The sequence below is a fragment of the Nanorana parkeri genome, unplaced genomic scaffold (genome assembly GCF_000935625.1).
Source record: "Nanorana parkeri isolate BGI_ZX_2015 unplaced genomic scaffold, ASM93562v1 scaffold405, whole genome shotgun sequence".
NCBI classification, from domain to species: Eukaryota; Metazoa; Chordata; class Amphibia; order Anura; family Dicroglossidae; genus Nanorana; species Nanorana parkeri.
The window spans coordinates 334,310-345,730 of NW_017306673.1; the positions used below are offsets into that span (position 1 = coordinate 334,310).

Sequence of the window (11,421 nt, forward strand, 5' to 3'; positions counted from 1 at the left end):
TATTTTTTTTTTTTAGGCTTATCTCATGTATATTTAAAACCTGAATACATACACAAATATATTTCCTAACTAGCCTAGAAAGTAATAAGAAAATATTCCAATTAAAAAAATGAATAACCTTTGTGTGACCAGAGAAAGTTCGGGGCCTCAGGTGTCACTATTGATGAAATATCTAACCTTGTGATAATGATATGCTTGTCTCTGCTCTTCCTTTGGAAAATAGCAGGGTGGATCGGAGTAACCCATTATTATTTCACCCATGCTAGTAATTTATTTTTCATGTGCCTTTAGAGACTTAAAAAAAAACCTGCATATGAATTCATAAATATATATCTCTATATATACACCTTAGCTGCTGGCTGGGGCTTTAGTAGGGATAGCCTACCTGTCAATAGTTGGTATTGTGCATACATGGGGGCTAGATAGTATCATAGAAAAATGGATAGATTTGTTAGGTGACTGTTCTTTGCTAGTTAGAACTAAGCTCTGGCAGGATAATATATACTAAGCATACATTTAACAAAATAAACATTTTTAGAACAGTCACTTATTATTTGCTCCTACTTTTAATGTATATTTAAAGTCACAGTCATTTTCATGTTATAGTATACAACAATTTGTTGTCCTGCTTTGTCTAATAATGATTTTTTATGAACAGTCTCTTATTGTGTTATCATTGCTACACTTCCAACCTTTTGCTGATGCTGCTGGAAATAATTCAAGCGCTGGCTGTATACTGCAAAGTTCTACCTTGTACAACACTTTCAGAGATGGTGATGTTATCCTGGGAGCAGTCATATCATTGTTTAGTTATACTTTTCCACTGATATATACCTTTACGGAAACTCCCATTCCAGCACCTTGTCTCGGGTAAGCCTGTAATATATAGCAGCATGGCTTTGTAATTGTAATGCTTTTTCTGACTGTTTAAAGAAATGTTGGTTTATCCCAAAAGAGAAAACCCACTCAAAACTGATACTGGTAAGTAGAATACTCCTCTGGGTACTTTACTGGGGACTCTGGTACTAAGATGTTGGGGCTTATATTCCTCCATCTGTTCCAAGGGGCCTTGTGCCCCATGGTTCATTTTTATTCATTTTATATTATGGAGAATTCAGCAGGAAGAGTGAATCTCATTGGAAAGAGTAAAGGGCATTGATAGAGTCATTTACAAATGCAAGATGTCACTGGTGGGCACGGTATGCCAATCCCAGATTTCAGTGAAGAGTATACAGTACTTAAAGTATGTCTAACGCCCAATTTATATTTCTTTTCGATAAAGTAAAAACAAAAAAAGGTTCTCTTTTATATAGTTGTCAATGTAACAATTGTTCTCATTGGGAGATTTCCCCTCTATTCCTCACACTGTAACAATTTAAAATTGTAGTGGCAACGGTCACTAAGACAAATGAATTAGGTAAATCTCCCCAGCAACAATAAAAAGCTGGCAGTGGTTCTCCCGTACCCCTATACATCCAAAATAGAAAACTAATTGGCTTTGGATACATTTCAAAGTGGACTGACTTTTCCAGGATTATACCTAGGTCAACAATGAAGCTACCATTTCTCACACGTTCCTATAGTTATGTAATTTCAGTCATAGTCAGAAGGATTTCTGTCTGATATATGTTACACACTTCATTATACAAAGCTTGGTTTTGCTCTTAGAGCATATTAGTGCAAGTCAGCAGACGGCGGGCAGAATATTCCCAAGGTACGCTTCCATCTTTGTCTCTGATCTAGAGGAGAGCTGTGTAGCAGTAGTGTGACTTGCAGGAAAATGCATGATTCATTATTTTCTGCACATTTTATTCTGCTGAATGACTTAAAGTGACATTAAACCCTCAGATTTTTTAACATAAAACAATAGTATAATGTGTGTCTTACTGTAATACATGGTTGTTTCCCTTCTCTTAGCTGCTCTTCCTTTTAAATATGTATCTGTTCTCATGCTTGGAGAGAACTTCCCTTTTCAGCTCAGGGCCTCTTCCTGTAGTGCTGGCTCAGGTTACAGCCTATACACAGACACCGTGTGAGACAAGGCAGTCTGCTGAAAAGGGAAGTTCTCTCCAAGCATGAGAACAGATACATATTTAAAAGGAAGAGGAGCAAAGAGAAGGGAAACAACCATGGATTACAGTAAGGCACACATTACACTATTGTTTTATGTAAAAAAATCTGAGGGTTTAATGTCACTTTAAGGTCCCCACACACCTTGTGATTATCGGACGGAAAGTCCATCGCATACGATTATCGTACGATAATCGTAAGGTGTGTGGGGACCTTTAGTTGGAATAGTTGTGTAAAGACTACAGAGCATGTTATCCATTTTTAATTTTGTGTCAGCACTCATGCAACTGCCACTCTTTCAACCCTTTACAAATTAAAATAAGAGAAAAAGAAAAGAATAAAAGTGAAGTGCAGTGCTACCTGTCAGCTACGAGGATCAGATACACATATTCCTCTTGTAACGTGCCAAAAGCAGTATTGAATTTAGTGGTGAAGCAACAAGAGTAGAGAAAGCAGCAAGTGCTACTGGACCCATGGCCCTGAGGGAGGGGGGCTGCTCTGAACCTGACTCATGAATGCTTGTCTCTTTTTTCTTGATATCTCCATAGAATTAATTAAAACTGTGTATTTATTACCTAGAGAAACCTTTCAGGCTCATGTGTCTGGCATATTCCATGAGGCATCTGTAGAAGTCCTAGTTCAGATTATGCCTGTAGGCTGAGGAATGTAGCTACTACTCTGATTTTGCATCATAAGCAATAAGTGTTATCTGTGTACAGGATGAAGCTTTAGCAACAACACTGCAATCTTATTCTATTCCTCTCCTGTTTTTTACTTTATTCAAAAGAAAAATAAATTGGGCGTTAGACATACTTTAAATACTGTATACTCTTCACTGTAATCTAGGATTGACATACCGAGCCCCCCAGTGACATCTTACATTTGTAAAGGACTCTATCAATGCCCTGTACTCTTTCCAAATCAAAACAGGAAGTTGAAAATTGCCGACTTACTGGTCGGTTTACCTGGTGAAAATAAATGAAACAAGGGCTAAAAAAAAACGAATGTCGTCACTATATTTAAGTATTGTTTGGCTGCAATATATTACATTTTTGCTTTTGGATTTAGAAAGGCTTTAAGGGTGGGAAGAGGAACTTAGCTGCTCTTCCTTTTAAATATGTATCTGTTCTCATGCTTGGAGAGAACTTCCCTTTTCAGCTCAGGGCCTCTTCCTGTAGTGCTGGCTCAGGTTACAGCCTATACACAGACACCGTGTGAGACAAGGCAGTCTGCTGAAAAGGGAAGTTCTCTCCAAGCATGAGAACAGATACATATTTAAAAGGAAGAGGAGCAAAGAGAAGGGAAACAACCATGGATTACAGTAAGGCACACATTACACTATTGTTTTATGTAAAAAAATCTGAGGGTTTAATGTCACTTTAAGGTCCCCACACACCTTGTGATTATCGGACGGAAAGTCCATCGCATACGATTATCGTACGATAATCGTAAGGTGTGTGGGGACCTTTAGTTGGAATAGTTGTGTAAAGACTACAGAGCATGTTATCCATTTTTAATTTTGTGTCAGCACTCATGCAACTGCCACTCTTTCAACCCTTTACAAATTAAAATAAGAGAAAAAGAAAAGAATAAAAGTGAAGTGCAGTGCTACCTGTCAGCTACGAGGATCAGATACACATATTCCTCTTGTAACGTGCCAAAAGCAGTATTGAATTTAGTGGTGAAGCAACAAGAGTAGAGAAAGCAGCAAGTGCTACTGGACCCATGGCCCTGAGGGAGGGGGGCTGCTCTGAACCTGACTCATGAATGCTTGTCTCTTTTTTCTTGATATCTCCATAGAATTAATTAAAACTGTGTATTTATTACCTAGAGAAACCTTTCAGGCTCATGTGTCTGGCATATTCCATGAGGCATCTGTAGAAGTCCTAGTTCAGATTATGCCTGTAGGCTGAGGAATGTAGCTACTACTCTGATTTTGCATCATAAGCAATAAGTGTTATCTGTGTACAGGATGAAGCTTTAGCAACAACACTGCAATCTTATTCTATTCCTCTCCTGTTTTTTACTTTATTCAAAAGAAAAATAAATTGGGCGTTAGACATACTTTAAATACTGTATACTCTTCACTGTAATCTAGGATTGACATACCGAGCCCCCCAGTGACATCTTACATTTGTAAAGGACTCTATCAATGCCCTGTACTCTTTCCAAATCAAAACAGGAAGTTGAAAATTGCCGACTTACTGGTCGGTTTACCTGGTGAAAATAAATGAAACAAGGGCTAAAAAAAAACGAATGTCGTCACTATATTTAAGTATTGTTTGGCTGCAATATATTACATTTTTGCTTTTGGATTTAGAAAGGCTTTAAGGGTGGGAAGAGGATCTCTAAACCATTCATTCTAGTCTTTTTCCTATAACCTCCAGTACTGTTTCAGGGAAAGGCAACCCAAACCCCATTGAAGCACTTTACAATTTATCTTCAAATCTGGAAAAATACAGTACAGTACAATACAATACAGTACAATACATTTCTTTCTGCTTTTTATGAAAGACAGTCACATTCTTTTCCTGGATTAATTACTCCACATATAGATAGACTTTCTGCTAAGGGCAAGATCAGACAGGTATGTTCAATAGTATCTAAGGCACTTTTTTTAATTTGGATGGGTAGGAAGCATAGAACCCCTGCTAGGTTTTTATTGATCAAGCAAAGGTAGAGGCGAGGTGCTAGACAACAACCTTTAACCTGTAAAAAAGTAATTAATTGAGCCTTGGGCTTTGCAGCTCTCCACAAAGCAGGAATCCCTAAATAATTGAGTGGACCCAAATTTGGAAATTCCTATGTAGTTAAGCCAAAAATAGTGCCAAATAAACATCAGTCAAAAGATCTCTACTATTTCCAAAAGTGATAACAGGAATGCAAAAGGCAGCTGAAGCGTTTTGGGAGCTAGAAAATCATCTTTTATCAGGGCTAGGACAGATAAATGAAATGAGAATAATACATGTGGGAAACATTTATAAAAAAGAAAAAATAACAGTCCTCCATATATTAAATATTAGTGACAATTGGCAGAATGTGCACATTAGGAGCAGATCTGAAACTAAAACCTAATTACATACAATCTCATACCCATTTTTCTTTATCAGGCACATAAACATTAATTTTCTTTGAGAAACAGCCTTACATGTTAATTTATGGTAAATTAAGTTTTATGATCACTTTTTATTTATATCCAGTAATTATTAAGGCTGCAGCTCTCTAATCCCCTTTTTCTGCCAAAATAGCCCTGTCCCATCGAGACCTGGACTCTGAAGGTATGCTGTGCTATCTGGCACCAAGCTGTCAGTACCAGAATGGGCAGCTTGCACATCCTGAAAGGCACCATCATTGCTGAAAGATATATCCAGGGTTTAGAGCAGCATACGCTCCCATCCAGATGACAACTTTTTCAGGGAAGGCCTTGCATAATGCAGCAGGACAATGCTAAACCACATACCGTACTGCATCTATGACAACAGCATGGCTTCGTTGTAGAAGAGTCCAGGTGCTTAACTGGCCTGTTTGTAATCCAGACCTTTCAATAACTGAAAATATCTTGAAATGAAAAATATGACAGGACTGTTGAGCAGTTAGAATCCTCAATCAGGCAAGAAGGGACAACATTCCTCTCCCAAAACTCCAGCAACTGGTCTCCTCAGTTCCCAGACGTTTACAGAGTGTTGTTAAAAGAAGAGGGGATGCTAAACCATTTTTTTTAGTTATGTTGCTGTCATCGATTTCAAAATTACCATATTTTTTTTCTTAAAATGGTACATTTTCTAATTTTAAACATTTAATATGTTTTCTGTTTTCTATTGTAAACAATATATGAGTTTATGAGATTTGCAAATCATTGCACCTTGTTTTTCTGTAGATTTTACACAGCGTCCCAACTTTTTTGGAATTGGGGTTGTAAAAAAAAAGAAATAATCTCTGACTTTAAATATACCTAAAGATGCTGCAAGTTTCTTAAATAAAAATTTCATTTTTTTCTAAGCTAAGCAAAAAAAAAAGACACATTTTCCAGTAAAAGTTTTAAAGAGGCCTTGTCACTGCATCCTACCCTCACTAAATCACACAGAGCCAGGCAAGCTGTAGTAAATGTACTTAAAAAGCAATATCTGCTTCTGCAATTTTAGACTCCAAAAAAAAAGCCAGAAATTGTCACTAACTGAAGGGTTAGATTGATAAAATTAACTCCGGGCAGCTGGGGGACCAGGATTTAGCAGACTAATAAAGAGCAATGTAAACTTCCCATCAGGCACAGTGTGTGAATGCCACGGCAAGTTTGTAGACAGAATGACCAGAGTAACCTCTTTGCAGATCATAGGACTCTGGGCCAGGGACTTCCAGGCCGACCACAATTAGTCCCAGACCCCTGGACAGGTTTATGCATGCCGGGTGTGGACACTTCACTGGCTGCTTGCTAGTCTGAATTATGATGACAGCCACAGAAGTATTTTTACAGACTATTGACAATTCGAGGGAGACTGGAGACCTGCTGACGAACAGAGTGAAATTTTGAGGGCTTGTAGAGATCATTGTTGTTACCTCTTTAAAAATGAATGCCGCCATTTATCAATTCAAAGAAAGTATGTTTAATGTGTTATTAGAAAATACATTGGCAAAGTTCTCAGCTATGAAGAGTTCACTCCGGTCATTCTGGTTGTACAATCTCCTTTAGGTTTACTAACAAGTATATAGTGCAAGGGCCTGCCTGTTTGGATACAAATTGATTTAATAGTTTAGATAAGCCCTCTGGGAACTGGAACTTCCCATCTGAATTTCACAGAAACAGTTTCGGTAAATCTAAAGTTGATTGTATAGAGAGATACTACTATTTTTTTAAATATATGTTTTGTACAAAATGTGAACTGTGCATTATTAGTATCATAAATCATTAAATTTTTTTATTTTCAGACTAGTCTTTCAGAACTACAGGCATAGCCTGGCATTTATGTATGCCATAGAGGAAATAAACAAAAATCCTTCTGTGCTTCCTAACGTCACACTCGGATTTGACATTTTCGATTCATGCGCATATGAAAGCAAGGCCGTGGAAAGCATTTTGAAAGTACTGACAGGCTCACAAAATGCTGTTCCAAATTACCAGTGTGCCAAGCGGGGTGCCTTGGCTGGAATCGTTGGACATATGCTCTCCTCTTCAACCAAAATCATGGCCAAGATTTCTGGGGTCTATAATCTGCCACAAGTAGGTATAAGGTGTAAACTTTAGTATTAGTAGATCATAGCCCACAACTGCAAAGATTAAGGCCAGACTGTTGCATTAAAGCAAGGCATTTTTTGTGCATTAAGGCCTGTCAGCGTGGTGCACTGGCACTTTAGTATTATTTATTGCACTTAATGCACGATGCACGATTGGCTTTTTTAAAAAGCGTTTTGACCCACAGATGCAGCGGGTGCAGGTTCCTTCGGGGAGGAGATTCTGTGCCCTAATATAGGGTTCTCTGTCTCCTCCCAACCCAGGGGGGGTCTCTCTTCGGGAGAGCCCCCTACTTAGTACTGTGTGGGACCTGTTTCGGCAGGTCCCCAAAGGATCGGGGTCCACCGGCCTTCGGGTTGGTGGACCAACAGTCTCAACCCCTGTCAGGAGCCTTGCGCCCCGGGGGTCGGGAATCGAGTTCCCTTCTTTATTGAAGGACCAAGCACCCTTGTGCACGTTTTTGTGTGCTGTGATTTCACGGTTCACTTTTTTTCTTCACAGGGGGGAGTTTGTTTTTGATGCACGCAGACTATTCATTTTAAACTTTGCACATCAATGCATGAAAAATTTTACTTTTTTCAACGTGTCGCACCACTGCTTTCAGATGGTTTACGTCGGTGTGTTGTGGTGTTGTGGTGTACTGCCAATGTGCATTAAGCTGCCATTTAAAATGAATGGCGCCACAACGCACTGCATTGGAGATCAGTAATGCACAGTAAAACTCATGATTCTCTGCACATTACCAGGGAGCACATGTGACAATAGGGCCTAAAAAGATCTTAAGATACCACTAGGATTTGAGCAAATATGACAACTTAGCACAGGATGGGTTTTCTTATCATGTTAATCTACTGCGCTTTGCAAATCTACCTATACATATGTGAGAAATGAGTTAAACTTGGACTGATAACAATAGGAAGGTGATTAGAGCTAAATGTGCTATTATTTGCTAAAAAGCAGAAAGTAAGTGATAGTAAAATATAACATTTGTTCACTCATGCAGCGGTATCCTTAAAGGCATTGCAACAGCATTTAGCAAAAACGTTAGGATTAAAAAAAAAAAACCATTTATAGTTCCGGCACCTCTGACTGATTACCATGAAAGTATCCAGAAAACAGCATTGTTAGTTATCATTTTTAGATATAACATAGCAGTGAGATTTCATTTAAGCCACCCACCTGCTATGATTAAAATTTCAACCCTGTAAAAACCTGTCAGAAAACTCAGGAAATCTTCAAGACCTTCAGACACCCCTTTCATTTGGGATGCACAGTGTGTCCACTTTCGTACACTGGGGTTCCTCCCTCTGGCCTATGTCACTAAAAAACACAGTGCTGAGATAGGGGCCAGTGAGACAAACCACAGGACATGGCAGGGGACTCTCAATCTCACACCCAGCAGCATCTGATAGCAGCAGTACCTTTAGCTCTGCAAGAGTCCAAAGATTTCCCATGCGCCTACTGGCCATGTAAGTGTTCAGCCTATTCTTTTACAGGGTTCCTCTCACTAAGTTTTGTTATGATAGCAACAGAGTCACTTTTCGGATGTACGTTGGAAAGCCAAAGGGCTCTGTCATTCATAATAACACCACCAGAATTTCCCATCTGAGTTTCCCAGATATAATAAACTAGACATGCATTCTCTGTGTCCCATTGCATTTTCCATCATCTAACATACTTCCATTGCTTTTAGGTTAGCTATGGAGCTCAGGATTCAGATATAGGTGATACTTCCATATATCCATCTTTATTTCGGACTGTGCCAACTGAACAAAGTCAGTATGATGGTTTTGTACAGCTCGTCAAATATTTTGGCTGGACATGGGTTGGAATCATTACCACCGATGATGAAAATAACCTCAGAGGGAGTAATAACATTAAAAACCTACTCATTAAAAATGGAATCTGTATCGCCTACTTTCAAGTCATAGCAAACATACAGCTCAACAGCGCAGCCCCAGCAATGGATGCTGTAAAATACTCATCTGCAAATGTTGTACTTGCTTTCTTTACTGGCGTGGCATTTACTGACTTTATGTACAGTCTTCAGTTTTCCACACCCGGAAAAGTGTGGATTATACCATCCACACTGTCCGTGGTCACACAGGACTCCTATTTAACCTCATTTAATGGTTCACTCGCATTTGCTATTCACAAAGGAGAAATTCCAGGATTAAAAGAATTCATCTATAGTGCTAACCCGCTCACCTTCCCAGATGACATATTCACCGCCGCAGTGTGGCGAGATGCCTTTCGTTGTTTACCCATAAATGAGACCACATTTAGAGACAAACTGGGATATGCAAAGAATTGCACTGGAAAAGAAACAATGACATCATATGAATCTATTTTTGATGTCAACAACTTTAGGTTAACTTATGCTATTTACAGAGCTACTTATGCAATGGCTTATGCAATACATGACTGGGTGTACTCAAGAAAAAATCCACAGACCGATCCAAAATCATATCTCGGATCAGTTTTTCAATCATCTAAGGTAAAACACATAGCTTTTACTTTACCTATGCGTTAAGTAATATATTCTGCATTGCAAACAACAATACAGTTTCCCTTGGCTGCCAATCAGGAACCATCATGTATTGTTTTATTAGCTATAAGTTTGTGACAACTGCGTAAACAATATGAACTTAAAGTGATGCTAAACGCAGGAGTTAAAAGAGAACTATGGGGTAAGTGTTTTTCCCCATAGTTCTCTTTAGTGTCACGGGAGGACATATACTAACCTCCTCCAGTTAACCAAAGCCGGGATGGAGCCGGACAATACTGTCGAGATCCACCTAGCTGCGTGAGTGACAGCTGGCTCTGCCTATCTAGAGGCAGAGCCAGCTGTGCCCGCCCCCTTCCTCGTTCATTCCTCCACTCAGTGCTGGAGGATTGGAGAGGGGAGGGGGAAATCAATGCGGGGAGTTGTGATGGACAGTCACTGCTCACTGCAGGGAGACGATCATGAAGTGAGCGGATCGGTGCATGTTTCTGCTCACTACCCGATCGATACAGCCGACCTGTGACAGCTTCTTTGTCACAGGTAGGTTCCTACTATGAGGATGAGTGGAAATCACTCACCTCATAGTTCTCCTTTTAATCTTAAAAATGCATTCAAGTACCTTAACTATTAACAAAAATGTATCTTATTTGTGTATCACTCAGCTGTAGATCCTCAAATCATCTCTGAATTGAGTCCTTCCTTCTGGAGAGGGGCTACTTTTGTTCTCCATGGTCCCTGTGTGTATTGTAAAGTAGCCACTGCTTCAGGGTCACTACTGTGACTACAATCTCAATACAAATGAGTAAACTAAACCTGAGTTTGTAGTCCATCATGGAAGTGAGCTTGGAGCGGTGGCTACTTTACAACACGCACAGGGACCATGGGGAACAAAAGTAGCCACCCTCCAGAAGGAAGCACATTGTCAGCAGCAATTCAGAGATGATTTGAGGATCTACAGCCGAGTGATACACAAAAAAGATACATTTTTGTTAATAGTTAAGGTACATGAATGCGTTTTTAAGATTTAACTCCGGAGTTTAGTGTGACTTTAAAGAAGGATTAGTCATGTCATAATATTATTTATGAAGCCTAATTTCATATTTCTCCTATTATTTTTAGCACTTCACATACCCAGTATGTGTAAGTGTCTACCATATTGAGACGTTTAGAGCAGTTGTGCTCTATTGTGAATGTGTGTTTAGGTGCCCGCTAAAACCCTGTTAAATGTTGAACACAAATCAGACCCTTGTTTTACCATTAATATAAACGGTCTTAATTTTTAGGTGACATTCCTGATTTCTATACACTGGTCATATCTGATCCAGGGAATATGTTGATTGAAGGTTATGCAAAATTATACTATCTGCAAATAAAATCTTTAACATGTTAATGTTTCTTCAAAAATAATTTTTAATATTTATAAATCTGCACCTTTCATTAAAATACTGTATTATCCGGTGATCCTGCCATTAGGGTCCTTGTTCAACCACTTTCTGTAATGAAGTGACAACACTCTGTACATGTCTTTTAATTGTGCTCCCACATTCCCACACAGCCTTCCATTGGAGACTGCAAGTGGCCATTTCAAAACACATTGTATACTGTTGTCACCATCAGG

The 11,421-nt window shown here is 39.0% G+C and overlaps 1 protein-coding gene across 1 annotated transcript in view; it reads left to right on the forward strand.

The window, feature by feature from the left end:
• Nucleotides 1-7,249: 7,249 nt before the first annotated feature.
• The window catches only part of LOC108789529 (vomeronasal type-2 receptor 26-like), a 15,989-nt gene continuing 11,817 nt past the window's right edge, over nt 7,250-11,421 (forward strand). The window contains exons 1-2 of the mRNA XM_018559568.1: nt 7,250-7,285; nt 8,991-9,533. Of these exons, the coding sequence (XP_018415070.1) occupies nt 7,250-7,285; nt 8,991-9,533 (579 nt within the window). The remainder of the gene's footprint in view (nt 7,286-8,990; nt 9,534-11,421) is intronic.